Consider the following 26,850-nt stretch of genomic DNA (forward strand, 5'->3'; position numbering starts at 1 on the left):
ATCATTTAGTCTATAAATAATTAATTTTGTTTGTTAAGCGCAAAGATTCGTTTTAAAACTATCTCTAAATTCAGTTCTAATTTCCAGCAAACGAATAAATGAACAATAATAACAAAATGTGCTCAAAAACCTGAGTTATATCCTAAAACACATGCTGTGCCCCATATGGTCTAAAACCTGACAGGTGGGCAAATCTAAGCTTGTTTTTAATAAAACAAATATACATATGGATATAATAAATAATACTGCTAATAATAATAACATTATACAAAAGCAAATTGTTATGAATGAACTGAAAAAGCCTTCCGAGATGAAGAACACATAAAAGCAGTGATTTTTCATATTTATGTAGGCAAGAAAATAATATGTTTTGTAATATTTTAATCCTTTATATTTATATCCTATATCTATTCTTATTATATCCTATATATATATCCTTAATATTTACATTTTTTCATATGTAAAGATATTTGCTTATTGCTCTCTTGTGCGTATTAAGCAGTGCACCGGAGTTTAGACCAGGTTTGTTTTGGTCTAATGAAAAATCTATTATAGTTTCTCAAAATACCAACGCGCCAGCAGTGCGCCTCAGAACGCCTTCCTTTTTAGACCAGAACGCCTATGGGCGCACAAATGAGCGCTTATGCATTTGCTATTTAAACAGCGTAGCGCAATGCCTCAAAACGACTCTTGCGCCAAGCTAAAACTAGCAAAAGACTACTGCGCCACGCCTTGCACCACATTGCGCCGGGTGTATGATAGGGGCCTATCATCACAGCATTAGTTAGATAGTTGTTTCTGGATTTCGTTAGTCTTAATTGATGTTGTTTTCAAATACAATAAATCCCTTATTATACAGTTTGCAGTGGTGCTCATTCATTTTTGGTGGGTGCTCCTAAATTTTTTTCTGGTGCTCCTAAATATTTGAAGTTAGGAGCACCGGTGCTACCACGTAAAAAAGTTAATTTCGAGCCCTGTTCTTAAATACATGCAAACATATTATGGCATGTACATATAGCACCTTTAAGCAGTATGCAGTTATGAGATGTAGTGCAGCATGCTAACCAGAAGGGGGCTGTAAGGCAACAATATGTATATGGCTCAGTGTTTGACCACTACATCAAAGAACAGATCTAAAGGCGAACAGCAGCTAAATCTGCTGGACTTCATGCAAACTACTCACACACAAACATGCACACACACACACACACACACACACACACACACACAGAATCTACCTTCCCTTTGAGCTGCGAGATGAGGGCCAGCCATTGTGATTGGCGCCTGGCCGTTAACAGGTGGATGGGGATAATTGAATCAGATGAAAGTGCACGATCAAAGAGCAAAAGGGGGACGATCATGGAGGTGCTGCTGCCCCGCGGCCTGATTAAAGCCCGCGTCCTGACCTGCAGCTGCTCAGTGTGGGACATGTCCACTTAAAAACACAAGGCCAAAGCGTTCACGCGTACTTGACTCAAACCCAGGACTCTGGAGCACATCTGATGTCTCTTATAGCCGTAGCTGTCGCATTTGGCAATGGCTGGAGACTCTGGCTTACGTTTTGGGTGAACACATAAAACTCGGAGAGACAGAGGGGAAGGTTCACATGAGGAAACAATGGCAGCCGGGTCTTTAGATGATCTGAACAGCATGCGAGTGCTGACCTACTGCCACAAGGGTTTTGCTGTGTGGTTGTTTGGGTGTTTTGAGTTGGTTGCTAGATAGTAGGCTGAACAATTAACCATTTAACCACTTAAACTCTGCTGCTATTTTGGGATTTCCACCTGGATTTTGCCTACCCAAATTTAAAAGCTTCCCAAATCCACATGCAGAGGTGTAAATGCAAAAATTTGGTATCACTTTAAAAAAAAAAAAAACTTTGAATTTTCATAAAACACTATTGAAAGTGTTTAAAATAACTGTATATGTCGCCTGTGTTATAATAAACACCTTAAAGAAGAGGCGCTTTTTGTATATATATTTTTTTTATAAACTCAAATTTGAAAGTGTACCTTTTAAGTTCTGTGTGGTCTAGCGTGCTGTGATTAATTTTAGTGGTTCCTGCACATGTCTGTAATCATAGGAAAAAAGAAAAATGTCTCTACCATAATCTATGCAAAAGTTATTGTATTCCAACTGATGAGAGGTGCTGTACAAGCCACAGAGACCGATCCTTGTTTACATATTTCACTATTCTTTTGTTTGATCAAACATAATTCACTGTGTTTGGAACACATCAGACATATAAAAGGATTACTTATGCACATCACCTCAAAAATAGAGGAGAATGGCCCTGAAGGGCACAGCATAAGGTAAGAGATGACAGCTGTTTGTGCTATCTGGGGCTGCTTATTGATCATGAATGTATTGTTTACATTTCTGCGCCATGGAAACACCACAATTCATTCAACAACTGTTTGACATATGAATATAATTCAGTAAAAAGAATGCTAAAACTGTATGAGCACCGGCAAGAGCTTTCATTTGAGCTATAACTTGTACATGTGTCATTTGAAAAAATATGAAAATGAACCAATGTAAAATACCTAGCTCGGGTATCCAAAATACTGTGCATTTAAGTGTAAATAATTTTTGTACAGTAGAAAAAAAACCAAAGTGATGCATATGTGCATAAAATATAGATTCTACACTTTCAAATGACACCACTTACGGGGGTCTGGTGCAACGCTAGCCCTTTAAATCTGAAAGCAAAAGTCGATGACGTCACGGACCCGGTACCGGGTCCGCAGAGTTTAAGTGGTTTAAAGACCAAAATTTTTATTTACCAATCCATGTTACCTTAATTAGAAATGGACGCAATTTGCATTTGCTTATTAAACTTTTTTTGTTTTTTTTTAATCACAGCTGTACTAAAACCATGTTTGACTATAAGAGAGCATTACTGTAAGGTTGAAAGAGCTTCAGCCTTTAGTATATTTGTCAACTAGTATTATTATCCTAGTTCTGTGTTACAAATAGTGTACCAAATTCCAGTATCGTGACAACAGTAATTACAAACTTTTAAATAGTCACAGAAGTACAGTTTTATATGTTCATAATTTGGGTTTAAACCTTGACGTTTTTAGTATTATGATTAAAATCATGTTTTAAAAACAACCTGATGTTTCAAATGGAGGTTCTAGAAGCAACATTGTTTAGAATTTTAATTCTGAGGCAAATGTCAAATCCCAAAAGACTTTTCAATGACTAAGAATCTTAATTATTATGACCTATAATGAAATTGTAGCTTGTAATTTGTAATATATATATATATATATATATATATATATATATATATATATATATATATATATATATATATATATATATATATATATATATATTAGGGCTGCATGACATTGGTAAAATCTATCATTGCAATATTATTTTTTTCAATTTTGCAATTTATATTGTGATATGAATTCAATTTGTCCAGATGACTTAATATTTCTATTTCGAAAGAAAATGTTAGATCGATTTGGATGATTTTGCAGTGGGAGTGCATCTCCATCCAATCGAATAAACAGTCTGTAAACTTTTTGGGGTCCCCTGACACATTCTCGTTGTTGTCTGTGCTATTTGCAGTGCATTTCTGTATTTGCATGTGTTGTGAGTAATTTCATGAATTGCAATCTATTAATATAATAAATTTAAAAAAAGATACAGTTGAAATGAATTGTTTTAGCATGTCCTGAGTCAAACAGCATATACGTACAATAACTGAATGATAAAAATAATTTTATAAAATTAATAGTTAATTTCACAAATGGTACAATGTATTGTCCCTGAATGCTTTTAAAGCCACTAAACATTTACAGGCATTAAAAACACATGTAAATAATAAAGTATAATGCAAACTCAACATTGCATATCCTAGGATGTGACTTTATATATAAATTAGGGTTGCACGATATTGGAAAAATTTAACATAGTAATATTATTGCGATGTGAATAAATTTTCACCATATGACTTAATTTCTCTATTTGGGAAATAAAATGTATTATTTTAAATCTCCATAAAATCTAATAAACAATCTATAAAATATTTGGAGTCCCATATATATATATATATATATATATATATATATACATATATAATGAAACTAAAGAGACAGTAGTTGTTTAATTTTATTGATGATTCCTAATATGAAATGTAATCATAAGCTTGGAGAATTTGATGTTACCCCATTCAAACAAATACTGCCCGCAAGGCATTTCAAAGATGGCGGCCGAGTGAAATGACTTGCCTTAAAGGGACTTTGATATATATTATAAATTACCTTTAAATTAGACATTCAATGTCTGAAATAGACCTTGAAGTTTCATGATATTGCTTCACCAATAGGTGGCAACAAGCAGCCATTAAAAATGTATTTGTCACTAAATAACTTGTTTTAATACTTGTTTTATTCTGGGTGGTCGTAATAGTGTGGTTAAATTTCTATTTCTCTCTTTTAATGTCATTTAAATTTAAAGTCATTCACATTATAGCTTGTGGCTCAAAATGTGGATTGTAAAAGCTTTGATGCGTACTTTGTTAAGCTATTCTTTTTTTTAATGGCACTATGTATTTCTTTGTTTCTTAGTCTTTGCCTCATTGTGCATGGTTTGGTTTAGGGTGTAGTGAAACATCAATTTATATCAATTTACTTATTTACTTATTTATTAATTTACAAATTTATTTACCTATTTATTTACACACACACACACACACACACACACACACACACACACACACACACACACACACACACACATATATATATATTTATTTATTTATTTGCTTGTTTATTAATAAATTAATTTATTTACCTATTTATTTACACATATAGATTTATTTATTTACTTTATTTATTTATGTATTTACTTATTTATTAATTTACTTATTTATTAATTTACTTATTCATTATTTAATTGTTTACTTATTTACTTATTATTTTGCAGCAATGAGAATGCTGGCCACCAGTCTTTAAACTGATAAATGTTTTAGAATTACAGGTTTATAGAAACATAATAGCAATAACTCAACAAACACCACTAATGATCTGAATTTCACAAATATTCATTCTTAATAATTCAGAAAACAACTGAAGCTCTTTTTGAACACACATCAGCAGATCTCTGTGAACGTGTCACTGATCCCAAGTCAAGCACATAAAACACTTGGTTAAAATCAGCATATATATTATACTTCTTTAAGAGAAGACCACCATCGTGTGGACAAACATGGAACTGTCAAACAACTTCACAAAGGATTTTTTTATCTTGTGCCATTATTTCCATGACAATTATTCAAGATATTATGACGATAATATTACAAGAAAAGCCATAACAGTAAATACAATGACCTAAATTTTTACTTGTATGAAAGATTTTAATTAAAAGTTATCTTATATATTTATTCATTTAGTTACTTATTTATACTTATTTGTTTGTTTATTTACTTAATTATTTATATATTTACTTATTTATTCATTTGCTTATTTAATAATTTATTTATTTATCTATTTATTCACTTATTTATATATTTACTTACTTATTTATTTATTTACTAATCTATTTATTTATTTATTTATTTATTTACTTATTCGTGTATTTATTACTTTACTTATTTATTTACCCATTTATTTACTATTGTTTTATATATATTTATTTATTTACTTGCTTATACTTATCTAGTTAATGAGAATGCTAATGCTTCATTTATCTATTTATTCACTTATTTACTTATTTATATATTTACTTATTTATTTATTTATTTACTAATCTATTTATTTATTTATTTACTTTTTCGTGTATTTATTACTTTACTTATTTATTTACCTATTTATTTACTATTGTTTTATGTATATTTATTTATTTACTTGCTTATAATTTTCTTGTAATGAAAATGCTAGCCACCTACTTCTTTGAACGGGTAAAGTTTTAGAATTACAGGTTAATAGAGAGTGGATATCTCTTGCATCATTCCACAAATAAGAAAATGAATATAAACAAATCTCTCCATGAAAGCCTTCATAATATACATAGGATACAAACAGTTTCCTTCACTTTTCCCCATTAGAGAAGTTTTTTTTTGTAATGTTTGGGACTTGTAGAGCTGCGCATCGATGGATTTGCTCTTCAGTGTTTGGACTCGCAGCAGTGAATATTAAAACACATTGAACTGAACTGAGCTAATCTTAACTGAACTGAACTTAAACGCTGAATACTGAACTGACATTGTTTCAATTCACTATAATCTTCTATGTGAAGCTGCTTTGACACAATCTACATTGTAAAAGCTCTATACAAATAAAAACGAATTAAATTGAATTGAATTGTTCTATTTGCTGAGCATTGTATATACATGAATATATAACAAATATTTCTTAAGTTACAAACATTATAATTTAGGGATGTAACAATATTGTAAATACCGTCATACTGCAATAGTGATTTTTTTTAATATTACCGTAGGCGCATGACTTAATAAAACTATATTTCTGTGAAAAGTTTGCTTAGGCGAATGAAGCGAACGGGAGGTAGCGGGAACTACAGTTCCCCTTCGGTTGGGGAACTTCAGTGCCATGAATGGGAGGATTCGGATCAGAAGCCGCTTATCTGGAGAGTATTGAACGGGCCAATGAATGAAATTAATTGGCAGCGTAAGCTTGCGCAGGTGTGCGACATCTGCAATTATCTCAGCATATAAGCACACCTGAAGCCAGCAGACGCCATCCTTTTCGCTTCAGATCCTTTCTGAGTGAGTCGATGAGGGTTCCTCTTGCTGATCAGCACTTCAGAGCGAACGAGTGTGTCTCCCGGTCCAGAGTGGGTCTTCGCGGTGGCAGACGGTCGAGCTGGGTTACTCCCTTGCCTGCGGTTCTTTGGGTCCGGTCCTCCAGAGCGGTGCGTATAGTTGCAACTTTCCTAAAAGAGCAACACAGTCGTGCAGCACGTCCTTTTCAGGATGGCGCTCCGACTGTGCGTTTCTGGATGCGGGGGTTTCCTGTCTCCGGATGATGGACACGATCACTGCATTGCATGTTTGGGGGTCCAGCATGTTAATGCGGTGCTCGCGGGCGGTTCATGTCGTCATTGCGATGCCATGACCGTTGCACAGCTAAGATCGCGGCTAACTTTCGCAAGAGAGCGAGCCACCCCAGTTGCCTCCTGCTCTAAAAAAGCAGCGGGCGCTCGGGCAGATCTGAGGGTTTCAGCGGGAGCTAATCCGCCGCCCACGGGCTCGCGGACCTCTCGCTCCTCACGGCGCTCCATCCAAGCTTCGGGTGGTGAGAGTGATCCGTCTAACCAGATGGTAGCTCTCACACTCGCTGACACCGGAGATCAGATGTCCTCCGCGGCATCGGAGGGTGGGCTTTCACTGTCCGACGAAGATCCGGACCCGCTCGCCCCCTCCGGGCAGGTGAGCGCTGTCAAATCGGATCCTGAAGCGGACATGTTAGCCGTGCTTTCCCGGGCTGCTTCGGCCGTGGGGTTGGAGATGGTTTATCCCCCAGCTCCGCGGCCGGACCGACTAGATGGGTGCTACGTAGAGGACCAGAAGGCGAAGCCTTCGAAGCCTCTCGTCCCCTTCTTCCCGGAAGTGCACAGTAGGCTCACGCAGTCCTGGAGGGCACCTTTCTCTGCCCGTGCTGCGAGTGCCTCCGCCCTCACCGCCCTTGACGGCGGAGCTGCCAGGGGGTATGAGGCGATCCCGTCAGTGGAGCGCGCTATCGCGGTCAATCTTTGTCCGCGCGGCGCCTCTACGTGGCGGGGTTTGCCCCGCCTCCCGTCCAAAGCCTGTAGGTTGTCTGCCTCCCTCGGAGCCAGAGCTTATAAGGCTGCGGGCCAGGCTGCTTCTGCTTTGCACGCGATGGCCACCTACCAGCGCTACCAAGCGCAGGCGCTGGCCGAGCTGCACGAGGGCGGGTCCAACCCAAGCTTATTACATGAGCTGCGCACCGCGACCGACTATGCTCTTCGGACTACTAAGTCCGCCGCGTGTGCGCTGGGGAGGACGATGTCCACACTTGTGGTTCAGGAACGCCACCTCTGGCTAAACCTGGCCGATATGCGCGATGTTGACAAAGTTCGCTTTCTTGACTCGCCCATATCCCAGGCTGGCCTGTTCGGCGACACCGTCGGTGAATTCACCCAGGAATTCAAGGCGGTGAAAGAGCAGTCGGATGCGATGGGCAATGTCATCTATCGGCGTGGCCGTAAGCCCGCTCCGCCCGCCGAGCCATCCACCTCCGCTGTTCCTCGCCGAGGGCGCCCGCCAACGAGTGCTGCCCCGCCCCCGCCTGCGCCTCCGGCCAAGCGGGCGCGGCGTTCACCTCGAAAGCAGGCAGCCCCTCCTGCCCAGGGCGCCGTTAAGTCCGGTAAACGGACCGCGAAGCGTCCCTGAGACAGGCCATCCGGAGAAGAGGAAACTTGCTCTTTCCCCGCTGGAGGGCGGGGCCCCGATAACAACGGTACTTTTCAGTGCCACCAAAACATCAGTAAAAGAGCACTTTTTCCCTTCCCCGGATGTGACTGCACGAGTTCTGCCAGTCCGGGACGCGCTGCCTTCCGGCTCGCAGACTCTACGTGCTTCGCCAGTGGCTCACGAGCGCTGGGGGGGGGGTCTCCCTTCCCTCAGCCCTCCAGCCCCCTCTCCGGAGTCAGGATGCGGAGCCAGAGCGAATCGCTCTCCTCCAGCTCTTCCGCGGGACCCTCGTGCTTCCCGGATCAGCACACCCACTCCGCGCTGCCCCACCGCTGGTACGTCAGCGATTGTAGCGATGACTCCATTAGCGAGGGCTCTGCCTGCCTGGTTAGCGCGGGCCAGCCCCTCGCGGTGGCTCATACGCACAATCAGACTCGGTTACGCGATTCAGTTCGCGAAACGGCCCCCCAAGTTTACGGGCGTGTATTTCTCCAGGGTCAACCCCCTGTCCGCCCCTGTCTTGCGAGAGGAGATTGCTGCCCTCCTGGCGAAGGGTGCAATCGAGCCGGTTCCTCCAGCCGAGATGGAGAGTGGGTTTTACAGCCCATACTTCATCGTACCCAAAAAGAGCGGTGGGTCACGGCCAATCCTAGATCTGCGCGTTTTGAACCGCTGTCTGCACAAGCTGCCGTTCAGAATGCTCACGCAGAGGCGCATTCTCCAATGCGTTCGTCCTCGGGATTGGTTTGCAGCCATAGACCTGAAGGACGCGTATTTCCATGTCTCCATTCTTCCACGCCACCGCCAATTTCTGCGGTTTGCGTTCGAGGGTCGAGCGTGGCAGTACAAGGTCCTCCCCTTCGGGCTCTCTCTGTCTCCGCGGGTCTTCACCAAACTCGCGGAGGGTGCCCTAGCGCCCCTTCGGCTCGCGGGCATTCGCATACTCAATTATCTCGACGACTGGCTGATTTTAGCCCACTCGCGGGAGCAATTGATTATGCACAGGGACAAGGTGCTTCGGCATCTCCGCCTACTGGGGCTTCAGGTCAACCGAGAAAAGAGCAAACTCGCCCCCGTGCAGAGGATTTCTTTTCTCGGGATGGAGCTGGACTCGATCACCATGGTAGCGCACCTCTCCGAGGAACGCGCTCGCCTGTTGCTGAACTGTCTGAGGGAGCTCGACAGCAAACTAGTGGTCCCACTGAAGTTCTTTCAGAGGCTCCTGGGGCATATGGCATCCGCAGCCGCCGTCACGCCGCTCGGGTTGCTCCATATGAGACCACTTCAGCACTGGCTTCACGATCGGGTCCCCAGACGCGCATGGCACGCGGGCACACACCGGGTCTCGGTTACTGCGCTGTGTCGCCGCGCCCTCAGCCCTTGGAACGACCCCTCGTTCCTACAGGCCGGTGTGCCTCTAGGACAGGCGTCCAGCCATGTTGTTGTTTCAACAGACGCTTCCAACACGGGTTGGGGGGCCGTGTGTCGCGGGCATGCGGCTGCGGGCCTCTGGAAGGGTGCCCAGCTGCATTGGCATATCAATCGCCTAGAGCTGTTGGCAGTGTTCCTCGCTCTCCACCGCTTTTTACCGGTGCTGGAGCGGCAACACGTGCTGGTCAGGACGGACAGTACGGCGGCGGCGGCGTATATCAACCGCATGGGGGGTATGCGCTCTCGCCGCATGTCTCAGCTCGCCCGCCGTCTGCTCCTCTGGAGTCACCCGCGGCTGAAATCGCTGCGCGCCATTCACGTCCCAGGCACGCTCAATCGTGCAGCCGATGCGCTCTCACGACAGCTGTTACGCCCTGGAGAATGGAGACTCCACCCCGAGTCTGTTCAGCTGATATGGGCGCGATTCGGGGAGGCCCAGATCGATCTGTTTGCTTCCCCCGAGAACGCTCACTGCCAGTTGTTTTTTTCCCTGACCGAGGGCTCTCTCGGCACGGATGCACTGGCCCACAGCTGGCCTCGGGGCATGCGCAAGTATGCGTTTCCCCCAGTGAGCCTGCTCGCGCAGTTTCTGTGCAAGGTCAGGGAGGACGAGGAACAGGTTCTGCTAGTTGCGCCCCTTTGGCCCAACCGGACCTGGATATCAGAGCTCTCACTCCTCGCGACGGCCCTCCCCTGGCGGATCCCTTTGAGAGAGGACCTACTCTCTCAGGGACAGGGCACCATCTGGCACCCTCGCCCCGATCTTTGGAACCTCCACGTGTGGTCCCTAGACGCGAGGAAGACTTAGGTAACCTACCGACTGCAGTGGTTAATACCATCACTCAGGCTAGAGCCCCCTCCACGAGGCGCGCCTACGCCCTGAAGTGGAGTCTATTCACTGAATGGTGCGTCTCTCGCAGAGAAGACCCCCGAAATTGCCAGATTAGTGTTGTGCTCTCTTTCCTTCAAGAGAAGTTGGACAGCAGGCTGTCGCCCTCCACTCTCAAGGTTTACGTGGCCGCCATCTCCGCTTATCATAGCGCGGTAGCTGGCGGCACCGTGGGAAAGCATAACCTGGTCATCCAGTTCCTTAGGGGTGCTAGGCGAATTAATCCATCTCGCCCCCCTCTCATGCCCTCTTGGGATCTCGCCCTCGTTCTCACGAGTCTGCGATCCGATCCCTTTGAGCCACTCGAATCAGTATCTCTAAGATTTCTGTCCCTGAAGACAGCTCTGCTGGTTGCGTTGGCCTCCATCAAGAGGGTCGGGGACCTGGAGGCATTTTCGGTCAGTGACTCGTGCCTGGAATTCGGGCCGGATTACTCTCACGTCATCCTGAGACCCCGCCCCGGTTATGTGCCCAAGGTTCCTACCACCCCCTTTAGAGATCAGGTAGTGAACCTGCAAGCGCTGCCCCCGGAGGAGGCAGACCCAGCCCTTTCTTTACTTTGTCCAGTTCGCGCTCTGCGCATTTATGTGGACCGTACTCAGAATTTTAGATCATCTGAGCAGCTCTTTGTCTGTTATGGCCGTCGGCAGCAGGGAAGTGCCGTATCGAAACAAAGATTATCCCACTGGATTGTGGATGCCATTTCACTCGCTTATTCGAGTCGAGGTCAGCCGTGTCCCCCGGGAGTACGTGCACACTCCACTCGGAGCGTTGCATCCTCTTGGGCGCGTGCACGCGGCGCCTCTCTAACAGACATCTGTAGAGCTGCGGGCTGGGCGACACCCAACACATTTGCAAGGTTTTACAATCTGCGAGTGGAGCCGGTTTCCTCAAGGGTATTAGGTAACCCTTTGGTGATTGAGGAGACAACTCGGTAGGGTGTTGAAACACGCTTGCTGCGCCATTCTCCCTAACACGGAGGTACGTGCGCCTTTTTTATCTGTCAGTAAAGTTCCCCGTCAGGTGAGCCCTGCAGATTCCTCCGTGGCCCCCAGCACTGACTCAGCGGAGGAGTCACTTGCTGGCCCACTACGTTGTAGGTCTGCCCGCTGGTCAGCCCGCGTTTTGGGTATAGGTGCCTGCTATGCGTGATCCCCACTAGGCGATCCCATATGCTTATTCCGCCACGGTTAAGTCCCCCCCCCCAGGCGGACCCGTGTCTTCCCTCTCCGCTAACCACTCTTTTGCTATGCGTACTCCCCCTTTTTAGGGCTAGTCCATAGGTAAATTCTGCCATCTATCCCCCCCTTGGGTAACGGATGGCCTCCGCAGCGTCCTCCCTATCGGGATTGCACGCTTCCCAACGTACTGTCGTATTTCCTAGAATTATCTAGATGCTCACGACTTCCCAAAAAATATATCTAAATCCGTAAAACTTCTGTTGAAGTAGGATAAATTAGGGCCAGGGACACATTGGAGGACCGCGCCCCCCATGATGTGGGTGCGTCACGCTTGCTTGACTATCTCCTCATCGGGGGTGTTGGTAAGGTGCAGTCATTATGGCGCTTTCCATATTCTCCCATTCATGGCACTGAAGTTCCCCAACCGAAGGGGAACGTTCGAGGTTACAGAAGTAACCCTTCGTTCCCCGAGGAGGGGAACGGAAGTGCCATATTCCGTCGCCATGATGACTGTCCCTTAGCTGTTTGAAAGTCTCTTCAGCTTAAAAGGATGGCGTCTGCTGGCTTCAGGTGTGCTTATATGCTGAGATAATTGCAGATGTCGCACACCTGCGCAAGCTTACGCTGCCAATTAATTTCATTCATTGGCCCGTTCAATACTCTCCAGATAAGCGGCTTCTGATCCGAATCCTCCCATTCATGGCACTTCCGTTCCCCTCCTCGGGGAACGAAGGGTTACTTCTGTAACCTCGAACGTTCCCATCAGCCTAGGCCTGGCCATTATCCTTTGCGGTCTGTTGTCACTACAGATCCAGTAATGCAGAAATGGAGTGTGTCGCTAGTAGCGATGAAGAAAAAGAGCTGGAAATGATGGAACCTAAAGCGGGTTTTAAATCGGATATGTGGAAGCATTTCGGTTTCTTTCGAAAAAGATATGAGAAAGGAGAAAAGGTGACAGACAAAGAAAAAAACGGTATGCAGGCACTGCCAGACTGTTGTGAAATATAAGTCGGGGAATACGACTAAAAACAGTCATGGGGACTACAGAACACAGCACACTTGTTAGATTAATGCAGACATTGATTTGTACCGCAAAGAGACCTCTATCTCACTCATGGCTTGTCCTCTCAAGTGGTGGAAAGACAATGCACAACGTTACCCACTGCGGTCAACCTTGGCTAAATCATATCTCTCTGTCCCAGAAACCTCAGTCCCAAATGAGAGGTTTTTTTTTTTTTTTACATTTATATTTAGTCATTTAGCAGACCCTTTTATCCAAAGCGACTAACAAATGAGGACAAGGAAGCAATTTACACAACTATAAGAGCAACAATGAATAAGTGCTTTAGGCAAGTTTTAGGTCTGTAAAGTCTAAGAAGGAAAGCATTAGTAAATTTATTTATTTATTTATTTATTTTTTATTTATTTTTATTTTTTTTTTGAGTACAGTTAGTGGTATATCCAGAGAGGCAATTGCAGATTAGGAAGTGAAGTGGAGACTAAATAGTTGAGTTTTCATCAGAATTTTCTGTTGCAGGGGACATGCCCAGAGATCCCAGCTTCTACCAGATCATAGTTATATGATAGTTTTCCTTAAAAAACCTATCTATATCTAAGTGAGTGATTAAATGTTTAATGTGATGAGTTTTCAACAATACTAAGTTGAAACTATTTTTTTTTATATGGTTTAATAGTTTTTTGTTATTAAAATTGAAAAATTAAAGTTCCTGTTTCAAAACTTACAGATAGATGGCTAATTTGTATGTCATTGATATGTTCACTGCTAAGGTAAATAAACACTTTTGGCACTTTTTTCGAGTCTTTTCACTAGTTTTGTTTTTCCTGTAAATTATTCTATAAATACCGTACCGTGCCATTCATACCTAGGTATTATCGTACCGTGAAATTCTGATACCGTTACATCCCTATTATAATGTCTTGTGCCTGAATGCTTTAAACTGGCTTGAAATGCTCAGGCCCTAAAAACACACACAAATGATAAATTAATTGTTGATTAAAGGGTCACGAAACACCAAAACACATTTTTTGAGCTGTTGACAGTCGTATGTGTGTCCCACACTGCTAAAAACACTAATAGGACACCTATATTTCACTAAAAAGTGTAAATTGGTTGTTTTTGCGTTATTTCAAGCAAATTCGTACTTCCTGTTTGAAACTAATTTTTGAAGCTGCGTCACGGCCATGACATAATAGTGTGTATTCCAGCGTGCAGACTGGGCGTCTGTGCCAGAGTGTGTCTTATTACGTCTTACAGTGTGATACATTAATGCATGAGTAAGGCTTGGTTCAAACCAATCAGCGCGCTCTATTGTGCAACTTCATTAATATTCATTTGTGTCACCGTGCTTACACCACAAAGACGCCACGTTGTGTTGGCAAAACAAGCGTGAAGTGTTGCTTTTATGGTTTGCTGCCGTTAAGTTTCGTTTTCATTTTCTCTCTGTGAGAGCTTATCTGGATCACGTGTGGATTACAGTGTACGCGATGCTCGACAACAATAACTTACGTGTCTAAGGGGGATTATTGTTTACCTGAGAGCTGTTCTCATCTGCAAACCCTGAAATCTGGATTCGCTTGTAGTATTCTCTCCATATAGACGCGGCTCTAGTTGCTGGTGATTGTCCTGTCTCTACAGATTTGGTAAGTGAGCGACCAGTGCTCTTTGTTTATTCAGTTTGTTCGTATCGAATTAAGTTAACTATTGCACTGAGTGCAGAAATGTTAGCACCGCATTTTGTGACCGGAATAACACACGCAGCTTTCTGACACTACCTGCCGTATGCATCTAAGTTTCCGGGAAATGCGGAGTTTTTTTTTCTCTCATTCGCCGTGCGGTATCAAACATTGCATGAAAAATACACGCTTAGATCAGTTCCTCGAATCAAATATCTCATTTGTCGCGAGAGGCATGAATGAATTCCCTGAATGAAAGAGCCAAACTGCAGTTAAAGTCCACCATTTAATAATTTGGCAAATAATTCGACTACAGATGTCCATGTAGGTTAAACACCATCACTTTCTTCTGTCTGTGTGGGTGTGTATTTTGACTCTGAAACTCGCGCGTGCACAAATAGACACTCCCACACCATCCCACTTTAGTTCCTCCGACACTCCCCCCTAAACAGAGCTGGACACGCCCACTTTTCTGACTTTTTCCAAAGTAGAGGTGTGAAAACACCCTGCTGAAACGAGGGGGTTTCATGGCCCTTTAATGATTACGGGTATTAATAACTGTGTCTCCTGGTCAACTACCGATTCAACATTTCAGATCCTGCAATGTGTTTATTGAGGATGTGCATATTGTGAAACTATATACTATATAACGTGTATATGCTGAAACGATACATTGTTCAATACTAATCAGCATGTGTTTAAAATGTAATATTAAGACAAAACGAATGTTCACTTCAGTCTTCAAACAATGTTCCGCAGCAAAGCGTTAAAGTCAAAAAAGAGATTCCCATGACAATTGTTTTCACCCATGAAAAGCACAAAGCAGAAGAGCTGACTGAAGGCAAACGCAGCCACATCAGAGAAGAGCCCAGAGCTTGAAGCTTTAATCTGATCTAAATGAGAGCGACACATAAAAGACGCGGCGGCAATTTTCTCCAGCAGGACTTGAGTCTGTGATCTAAATGCCTTTAATGGTCTTCTCCAGATCGAGCGCTGAAGCACAAGTCCAGGCTTTCAAGCAGATGGCCTTCTCTATCTGCTCCAATTGAGAGAGCTCTAATTTCAGAAGAGCCAGTTTAATCTTCGGCCGAGGGTAAATGGACACTCTTAAGTCAAGACTCCAAATTACAGACCCACTCATGCATTCATTGGTGTGGCTAAACACAAGCATGTGTCTTTGACGATGATTTTGTCTGGATAAGTTGACTATCAAAGGCCTGTTCACACCATGAGTGACCAAATCTTTCACACAGCAATATTATGCATGTGTAAAATTGCTTGTACACGCTTCTTGCCCTCACAATCATTTTAAGCTTTTTAGTTTATACACTACCTGACCAAAGTCTTGTCGCCTATCCAAGTTTTAGAAACAACAAATAATAATTTGACTTCTAGTTGATCATTTGGTATCAGAAGTGGCTTATATGAAAGGAAAACGTCTCTAGATTATGCTTATTTTTCCAAAATAAAACATGATCATACCTTGATTTTTAATGATTTAATTTTGGACAGTAATGTCTGACTTTGCTTAGACAAAAGTCTTGTCATTGAACAGAAATAATATACAGTATAGAATATAAAGTCATGCTGCAGTGGAAAAATATTGAGTATGACTCCCGTGAGCTTGGACGACTACATCCATACATCTGCAAATATTTAAATAACTTCATCTGCTTTTAAAGTCATCTGGAATGGCAAAGAAAGCGTTCTTGCAGGACTCCCTGAGTTAATCAAGATTCTTCAGATTCATCTTCAATGCCTTCTCCATCTTACCCCAGAAATGCTCAGTAATGTTCATGTCTGATGACTGGGCTGGCCAATCCTGACCTCCTTTGCTTTCAGGAACTTTGATGTGGAGGCTGAAGTATAAGGCCGTACTCACACTAGGTACAGTTGCCTCGAACTGGGCCAAAGCACGCTTGTCCCCCCTCCCGTCTCCCCCGACGGCCCGCGCTCACACCACAAACGGGCTTCGGCACGCTTACGTCATCGCTGCTGCGCTGTTCAGTGAGAAGCGCTCTCTCACTCAGCAGCACAGTGGAGATTTCTCTAGTTATATCGTTTCAGTCGTTTGATATGCTGTCAAAAATTTCGCCGAACAGTCCTTAGGGATTCGGTGACACGCAGTCAGATATTTTGCCGAACAGATCCGCCACTTTTGGCGCTCATAAACAATCATAAAGCTCTCGTGCTGCAGGAATGAGGAAGTCTGCTGAAGGCGCGCAGCTGTCGTGCAGTGAGGGGTTTGCGTCTTTAATAAACTACGGCAGTTTGCGTTCACTGAACAGTAAGAATTATTAATAAATCCATATGAAACAGCCCCTTAAAAGTCACGTCTCGCTTTCAGTTTCGGGCTTTGGTGCGTTTTGCACTCACACACAAGCGTACCGCGCCAAAGCCCAAAGTGAACCGCGCTCAGGCACACCTCTTCCAACCGGGCCAGGGCCGGCCAAGTGAACCGTGCTTGAGCCCGATTCAGCGCACTCACACTTCTCAAACGATCCGGGAAACGGGCCTGGGCACGGTACGGTTGTCATAGTGTGAGTAGGCCCTAAGAAGGAGCGCTATCCTGCTGAAGATTTTGCCCTTTCCTGTGGTTTGTAATGTAATGGACAACACAAATGTCTTGATACCTCAGGCTGTTGATGTTGCCATCCCCTCTGCAGACCTCTCGTACGCCCCACACTGAAAGTCCAAATTCACCAAACTTGATTAATTTCTGTGAGAAGCTTGGGTCCATGCGAGTTCCAATAGGTCTTCTTCTCAGAGCTGCTTCATTTTCACACTCCCGTGAGATCTCTTAGATCAACTAATCAGAATCTTCTTTCAGTTCCTTAGTCCAGGCTGAAACATAGAGAGGACAGAGCTTTCTCTGTGGCAGGTCCTCGGTTGCGGAACACCTTGCCCCATGAGATTAGAATGGCTCCATCATTATTTCTTTTTAAATCACTTCTCCAAACGTACCTTACCCTAGCTTGGCTTTTAAAGATTATTTTAATAGTCTTTCTACGCTGCATTTTTACATTTTTACTGATGTTTCTCTTGCCTTATTTCTATGTTTTTATATTCTGTCTTTTTATTTTTACCTTGTCTTATGTACAGCACTTTGGTCAGTTATGTGACTGCTTTTAAATGTGCTCTATAAATAAATGAACTTGAACTTCTGCAGTATTTGCGATGATTGGGATGCAGTTCAACAGGTGATTCATGGGAATAATTTTCCTTCTGCCACTTTTCCAAGTGATCAATTAGAAGTCAAGTTATTTTTTGTTGCTCTTACAACAGGGGTCGATGACAGGATTTTTGTCAGGTAGAGTACTTTTTTCTTCTACTTTTTTGAATTATAGGCAGGCCTTGACATTAACACCCGCCAGCCTGCCAAGACTGCAAAAAATGCTTTTCTTACTTAGATTTTTTGTCTTGTTTCTAGCCCAAATATCTAAAAATTCCTAAATCTAGAAGAATTTTCCAGACAAGCAAAACATATTGTCTTTTTTTGAGAAATAATATGCCAACATTAAGTGAGTTTTTCCTTAAAACAAGCAAAATAATCTTCCAATGGGTTAAGCAAAATAATCTTACCTCGAAAGAAAAAAAACAAGATTAATTTGCTTACACCATTGGCAGATTATTTAGCTTGTTTTCAGGAAAAACTCATTTAATATTGGCATATTATTTCTCAAAACAAGACAATATGTTTTGCTTTTCTAGAAAATGCTTCTTGATTTAAGAAATTTTATATATTTAGACTAGAAACAAGACAAAAAATCTAAGCAAGACAAGCATTTTTTTGCAGTTAAATGCGGGCAGATTTCAACGGTGGCGGGTAGGACAGCCACCTCCACTAGCCACTTTGGCCGGTTAAAAATACATTTTTAAATAGCCAGTGGCGGCTCATCACTAAAGATTAGAACTACTTGTCAATATGCGTGCAAATGCGGCTGATAACCGTTCGTGCGAGCAAAGAAAGCAGGTGAATACCAAATGAGAGGATGATCAGACGACAGGTGAAACAGGCTATCCTGACTCACTGATGAGGGCTACAGTGTCGTACACACAGCTGAAGCGATGCACGGGAGTGCTTAAAAGCACCAGCATCCTTGCACCAAGCAACCATCCCTGGAAACCCAACTGGTGCGATCGTTTCTCTTTGAAATAGACTGGAACTCACGTACCGACAGTTCTACTGCTTTCAAAAGCTTCAGATATTTTGTAAGCAGAAGAGTTGCTGCTTTCGCTTTATGCAATATTTGAACAGATTATTAATTGGCCTATTGTTAAATGTGTGCATGTGACTAGTTAATAGTTAATTAAAGTTGTAAGTAACTAATTTGGTAATTAATAACCTTAACTATGGGCGATGCAGTGGCGCAGTAGGTAGTCGCCTCACAGCAAGAAGGTTGCTGGTTCGACGTTCTGCGTTTCTGTGTGGAGTTTGCATGTTCTTCCTGCGTTCGCGTGGGTTTCCTCCGGGTTCTCCGGTTTCCTCAACAGTCCAAAGACATATGGTACGGGTGAATTGGGTAGGCTAAATTGTCCGTAGTGTATGAGTGTGAGTGTGTGTGGGTGTTTCCCATAGATGGGTTGCAGCACTCTAGGGTCATAGAAATGCTGTAACCTGATTTACGATTGAATAATTAATAAATCAAGACTTTCATGTCAACACATCCTGATTCTAGCACAGCACTGTTGAGTCAGATTAACAGAAGGTGGAGTGTCATACCTGTGTGTGTTTGAGATGGGCGAATTGGACCATGTGCTTTCAGTCGGCTCTAACTCTCCAGACACCCAGTCTGGCATCGCTGCAGATCTCTGATCCTGTGACCTTGTCAACGGCTCATCGAAATAAATGGACTGAAAACAGCAAAACACACAACAAACAACAGCCACAACTCACTAAAGCTCAAAACTAAAACACACTGATGAATGATTCACGGTTGACATTGTCTACATGTGGTGTTGCCAAATCAGTGGTTTTCCCGCAGAACTGGGCTACTTTTGATCTGTGTGCACGGGTTTATTTTTATATTCTACAGGTTAAAGTTTTGGAATATTGAATATATTGTATTTACCTGAAATTGTGGTAAAGATTTGAGTAAAAAAAAAAAAAAAACTACAAGGGTGTGTGTGGCTTGCAATCATGACTGTTTTCACTTCCATAGTGACAATTGGCAGGACTCTCTGGGACTTTTGCTAAATAATAACTAAAACAGTATATTTATTTATTTTATAATTACTAATAAAAGTGATTTTCACAAAGAAAATGTTTAACGCATACAGTAATGTAAAATACATTCAAACATTTCTTTATAAAAAACGCATCACTATCAACCTGCTAAAGCAGGGGTCACTAATCTCGGTCCTGGAGGGCCAGTGTCTCTGCAGGGTTTAGCTCCAACTTGCCTCAACACACCTGCCTGGATGATTCAAGTATACCAAGTAAGCTTGTGAAGTATACCAAGTGAGCTTGATTAGCTTGTTCAGGTGTGTTTGATTAGGGTTGGAGTTAAAATCTGCAGGACACCGGCCCTCCAGGAACAAGTTTGGTGACCCCTGTGCTAAAGGATTTGATTCATCAGCTGTCATACTGAAGGTAAGGTGAATTTATTAATGAAAACCTAATATTTACCATTACCAATATATAATGATAAAAATAAAATCTGTATAACCCTTTCAGTAATGTAACATATTTATTTTTACTAGTGCTGGGCAAAGATTAATCGTGATTAATCGCATACAAAACAAAAAAAGTTTGTTTTGACATAATATATGTGTGTGGAGGCCATTTGAGTACAGTGAACACATTGTCATGTTCCAGAAACCAGCCTGAGATGATCCACGCTTTACGACACGGCGCAATATCCTGTTGGAAGTAGCCATCAAACGATGGGTACACTGTGATAAAAGAAGGGACATGGTCAGCAACAATGCTCAGGTAGGCTGTGGCATTACACAATGCTCAATTGGTACTAATGGGCCCAAAGTGCACCAAGAAAATCTCCCCCACACCATTACACCACCAGCAGCCTGAACCGTTGATACAAGGAAAGATGAATCCATGCTTTCATGTTGTTCATGCCAAATTCTGAACCTAGAATCCGAATGTTGCGGCAGAAATTGAGACTCGTCAGACCAGGCAACGTTTTTCCAATCTTCTACTGTCCAATTTTGGTGTGCCTGTGGGAATTATAGCCTCAGTTATGCCTCAACAAGGCATTTGCACCCACAGAACTGCCACTTACTGGATATTTTCTCTCTTTTTTAGACCATTCTCTGTAAACCCTAGAGATGGTTGTGTGGGAAATCCCAGTAGATCAGCAGTTTCTGAAATACTCAGACCAGCCTGTCTGGCACCCAAAACATGCCATGTTTAAAGTCACTTAAATCACCTTTCTTCCCCATTCTGATGCTCGGTTTGAACTGCAGCAGATTGTCTTGAGCATGTCTACATGCCTAAATGCATTGAGTTGCTGCCATAGGATTGGCTGATTAGATATTTGAGTGAACGAGCAGTTGGAAAGGTGTGCCCAATAAGTTGGCCGGTGAGTATATTTGTATATATATCAAACAAATTTGTATCGTTTTGCTTTTATTTACACATATCAGATATACATAGCAAATATAATACATCTTTTACTTTTATTTTTCAGTGCAATTAATCACAATACATTTTTGCGCAGCGCAATTTTTTACATATGAGAATGGCATATTTTCAGTTTAAGAATTGGGCTAGTTTATTGGCCACTGAGCTACTTTTTCAGTGAAAACCTGGCAACCCTGTCTAAATGTCGAGATGAAAATAAAAGCTAAACATCAGTGCAATACTTACCATGTATGTGGGTAGAGTCTTGAGGCTGCCTGTGTCAGGTTTGTGGTTAAAGGGACCTTCTAAAACTCCTTTTCTGAGCATGTGTAGGAGGAGACGGGCGTACAGGTTACGATTCTTCCTTCCAGTCAGTCCTGAGCCGCAGCTTACAGGATCGCACAGCTTTTTGATCCACAGCGCACAACGCTGACGCTCTGATTGTAAAAGACGAACTTAATATCATTTTTCAAGTAAGACATTTAAATGTGTAACAGTTTTAAAGAAATACCTAATACTTAATCCAGCTTTTTCCTATAGTCATAATTTGTGTGGTTTATTTGAGTAACTTCTGTTAAACTGCAAATAATCACTTTTATGTTGTTGTTGTTTTTTTAATTGGGTACAATAAGATGCACTATTTTCCTCAGTTTATCTATCAAATAATAAAAGGTAACTTATTATAATGAACAAATTACTTTAGCATACAATAAATAACACTAAATACTGTATATTAGGGCTGTACAATATATCGTTGAAAAATCAATATCACAATTGTTGACCAGGGGCCTCATGTATCAACGCTGCGTATGCACAAAAACTTTCCGTACACCAGATTTCACGCTTACATTTGGATTTACTAACGAAAGAGTCTTTCCATTTTTTTTTCTAAGGTTTCCATAGCATGCAGTTGACCAGCCAAACATTAAATCGCAACTTGCAGAGAGACAGAGAGAGAGCGTGGTGCTATGCGTCGCTTGGTGCTGTCTCTCCCTGTGTGTGTGTGTGTGCGTGTGTGTGTGCGTGTGTGTGTGTGTGTGTGTGTGTTTGTGTGTGAATGAAAGAGAGTGTCCCGCGCAGATCTCTTATACCTACAAACAAGACAAACAGGTGACCGCGAACCTAAGGTCGCATATACGGTATTAAGTTTCTGAATGGTACAAGCCAACAGTTTGGTGGCGCTGTCAGAGCCTTACGTCACAATTTTTTTTACCATGCACTGTAATACCGGATACCGAGGTAAAATAGGGAGGAGGTTTGACCGTATCAAAATGTGGATACCGCCCAAGCCTTTTGTATACACCTTTTTGTGATGACGCTATCTTTATTTTACCAACTCTCTGCATCTTGTTAAAAAAAAAGAAGAAGAAAATCACCATCACCATTTATTGTACTGTACTGTAAAGAAATTGATTGTAATATTCAACCAAATAATATAATATAAACTTTGTCGAAAGTCTCACTCAGTTTTCACTGTGTAAATGGATTATTTGCAACACAACTTTATAATATGAAGTGATATGTTCCTGTTATTTTAAATGAAAGTTCGCCAAATCAGAAACCCTAATTTGAAATGCAGTTATCATATGGGGAGAAAGAAAGAAAGAAAGAAAGAAAGAAAGAAAGAAAGAAAGAAAGAAAGAAAGAAATTATAAGAAAGAAAGAAATTATAAGAAAGAAAGAAATTAATGAGAATTATACTGTTCATGGTTTCTGCTACATTCATTCTTCTATGGCGGGGCACCACGCCAAAATTCATCCCGCCACGGCTACATTACAGCTTCTCATTCAAAACATTTTAATTTTTTTAATAGCGGGTAATAATCGCACCAAAACGTATTAAAAGGTTAGTGAATTATAGCAGCGCGAACTTTTCTGTAACCGTAGTAGTGTTGTGTGTCATTTCTTTAACCCTTTAAGGTTACGTGATGGCTTACTAACTGACTTACTAGCCCCTTTCACACATACAGACCTTTCCGGAAAATTACCGGCAATTTTCCGGAAAGGTTGTATGTGTGAACAGGCCCTTTTTGAAAATACCGGTAAATTCGTTCTGGCTATTTTCCGGAAAGAGAAGTTGTAACATTGCCGGTAATTTGCCGGAATGCTGCGCTGTGTGAATGCAGAAGGAAGGTTGCCGTAATAAGCGCGTCCACGTCTAGAACGGGCTGACGTGAGACACCTGCTTTAGCCAATCACAACAGTCAGACGCATTCACGTGCGCGCGGTTTATGAGAATAAAAGCCTTTGAATATTTTTTCCAGACACCTTTAGCTGCTAGATGTTAGTCAGATAATGTTTCTATGTTCCTTCTTAATGCTGTGTAAATAATTATCGATAAAATGTTTATGATAATCCGTTGTTTGTTTACCTTCAAGCTTTGCGTGTGCCCGTGAGCGCCCATAGCACCAGCACACACACATATCAAAGTGTTTCCCTATGTTTTCATTAGAGTTGTACTCAATACTGATCCATCCGAAGAGTTTGTAATGTAGTCAAATGTTTACAAACACGAGCGCAGCCGTTTAGAGGTCATTTCTGGTTAATGATGTCAGAATTTACCGGCATTTTGCGATGGATGTGTGAATGCTCTTTTCCGGAAAAATTCCGTAACGTCCTCGCCTGTGTGAACAGCGTTTTTTTGAATATACCGGTAAAGTAGTTCCGGAAATTTTTCGGATATTTACCAGTATCACTGTGTGAAAGGGGCTACTGACTGACTGACAGACAGGTGCGTGAGGCCAACAAACACAACGTATAGCCGTTTCACTTAACTTTGGGATGCATAAATATCGCTCTGTAGGCTTATTAAAGACATCCATAAATATTCCTAGCAATCTAATAAATGCTGGAGACATACTCGTTACATAAACGCACTAAATCACACTTCAGCAGCATTTATTTGAGAGCGCACAAGAAGATCTGCGCGCTCTTGAAGCGGCTTACATTTAAGGGGGCGTGCAAGAAGTCTTGTGCACGAGCAGGGGAAATCGGCGCGCAAGCAAAGAGATTAGCATGCTCGTAGGTTATTACATAAATGCAATCTCGACTTGTAATACTGCGCTCACGACATCTGTCATTGAAATAACGGCACAGGTAGTTGGTAGATCTGTGTTAAAAAAAGGCCTGCCGCCACAGCTGGAAAACATCCTAGAGGAAACACTGCTGACAGACACACAAGTGACGCTCAAGCACTGGTCCCAGATCATAGATATATACACTAGAGATCACATAGGGACCCTCAGCATGTGTCAATAGCGCTGCCACATTTGTACAGTGCTCCAATGACAAATGTCATTGAACCGCAGTCAAGACAGCGTGCCAATGTGAAGATGCTGGACTTTAGACTGTGTACAGGTGTAGTAACGAGCAAACAAAGAAAACAAAGCAGAAAAATATTTCATGAGTAAGATTTAGTTTTTTAGTTATGAACTTTTGTGCTTAACAAGTAGCGTTATTGATGATAATACAGTCTCTTACTGCACTGACCATAAGACAAAGTAGCACCAACTCGCACTAAATTCCAAGCTTATGCTAGTTTTGTTAAATAAAATCAGCAAACAATGTTATGAAACGTGACAACAAAATGCTGCGGTGCCAGAAACTTGTATTATTGCCGGCTAAGTGAACGAGTCGTTCATGACGGAGATTCAATCACAAACGAATCCCTCTGTTAGAATGAGAAGTGAAAGCAGGAGAGGGTGTGTGTTTCAGGACATGGATTAGATCAAATTAAACAGGGAGGGAGGTGTTACGATAAGATATAGTTTCCACTATAACCATGAAATATACTTCCGCCTTTTCCTGGACTACATTTTAATACATGCACTTCTCCCTGACACCCATGCTCAAACATCTAGCTTGATTACATTCACCACCTGAACCTTGTCATAGACTGGTATCATACCACTTATAAGCCACTCATGAACCCATCCAGTTTGCCGAGTCTAATGTCTAACGAGTCTAATGAGTCCATAGTGACATTACAACGCGTTTCCTCCTTGTCTTGTTTCTCCGTGTCTCGATCCTAGCCTTGTTTACCCTAGTTATCCTGTTTAGCCTTACGACCTATTGTCTGTACATTGTTTACGACTCTGGATTTGCCCGAATATACCTGTTTGTACCTGATTGGACCATTGCTTCCTTGACGACATTGAATAAACCTGCATGTTGGATCTTATCTGCAGTTGTGTCTGTCACTCCCTCCCCGGTCATTACAGGAGGATAGTAAGTGATATAAAATTATAATATTTAATATTTTTACAAAATATCTGCAAACAGACCACCAGGAAAACTCCCGATCATAGATATATATATATATATCTGGCTGTGGATGGAAAAAGTCCTCCACTGCACCTTGGTCCCGCATTTATTTTTAAGGAGTGCTACCCTGTACTAAAATGGCGGCTCTACTGATGCATTCATTCTTATGGCCCGTTTCCACTGAGTGGTACTGTGCGATACGGTTCGGTTTGATACGCTTTTATGGCCTGTCGTCGTCTTGATAAACAGCCACAAAGCCATGGAGAAGAGCAGATTTACCCTGTGCCTCATAGTTTTTTTACAAGCTAGTCTGAGGCCCGAGTGGTTTCGCTTTCTTTCTTGCGCTCGCCACGCGTTTCTAACTGAAATAACAAACTTCTTGAGCTGATAATAATAGTGTGCGCTTGATTATTGACAAGCTTTGGAAACCCGATCCTGTGAGAAGCTGACAAACGAGAGAATGACACATTCAGAAAGAAAAAGACAAACGCGAGAGTGGAGCGCGGAAAAAAGGCGAAGCCAAGGAGCACGTTATTTCTTCAGCAAACGTGAACAAACTGCTTTGTTTTAATTTTTATCATCACCTTTTGGGCTAATATGAACTGAGAATGATGGAATGACTCTCTAACAGAGGCTACATGTGCTGCTGAAGATTACAGACACAGATGAGAGGTTTTCACTGACTGTAGGCTATACTTTGTGTTGTTTTGAACCTAATTAAGACTGAAATGTCTGCTATGTGTAGTTCTTCTGTAGTTGGTAACATATCGAGGACTGTAAGTGTCTGTATGTGTTCATATATGTTCATTTATTTATTTATTTTATATAATTACAGACATTACAGTAGGCTATTTCGCACCGTCATGGATCTGCAGTTATAATCAACTCATGTTCATAGAAATGTCAGTAATAAACATTTATACAGAAGTGTTTATGTGTGTAAAGCATCTGATTTTTGAGAAGTCCTTTTCATATGATATGTGAGCGACCTGTGCAGCTTTATTGTAGACATTTTCTCGAGCGAGCATGACGTCGACTGAAACTTTGTCGTACACCACACCCACTAAAAGGGTACCCTTGGTAGTGGAAACGCAAGCCTGATAAAGGTGACCCGTACCGACCCCAACCGTACCGTACTGTACCAGTCAGTGGAAACAAGCCATAATAGACAACAGCAGGGTAGGCGACATCTAGGCTTTTTCTCAATTCCAAAAACGCAGAGAACGGAATTGCGTTCTAGTGGAGACCGGTCTTGCCAGGTGTCCTCGGAAGAACGAACTCAGGAGACCATGAGGGCAGAGAACGCGTCCTTTGAGAAATGAGATGCTGCGTTCTTCCTAATGGTCACATGACCTTCACGCGTTTTAAATGGTAAATTATTTAAACATTACAGCAT

At 42.2% G+C, this 26,850-nt stretch overlaps 1 protein-coding gene across 14 annotated transcripts in view; it reads right to left on the reverse strand.

The window, feature by feature from the left end:
- The window catches only part of cep112 (centrosomal protein 112), a 349,706-nt gene that overhangs the window by 320,720 nt on the left and 2,136 nt on the right, over window positions 1–26,850 (reverse strand). For all 14 annotated transcript variants that reach the window (XR_015479978.1, XR_015479979.1, XR_015479977.1 and 11 more), the window contains exons 3-4: window positions 21,438–21,628; window positions 19,332–19,462 (exon numbers count right to left, since the gene is read on the reverse strand). Coding sequence is in view for 4 of the 14 variants with exons in the window: in NM_001327791.1 (NP_001314720.1) it covers window positions 19,332–19,462; window positions 21,438–21,628 (322 nt within the window). In the remaining 10 variants the exon portion in view is untranslated. The remainder of the gene's footprint in view (window positions 1–19,331; window positions 19,463–21,437; window positions 21,629–26,850) is intronic.

Source organism: Danio rerio, chromosome 3, assembly GCF_052040795.2.
Source record: "Danio rerio strain M-AB ecotype USA chromosome 3, GRCz13ab, whole genome shotgun sequence".
In the NCBI taxonomy this organism is placed as follows: Eukaryota; Metazoa; Chordata; class Actinopteri; order Cypriniformes; family Danionidae; genus Danio; species Danio rerio.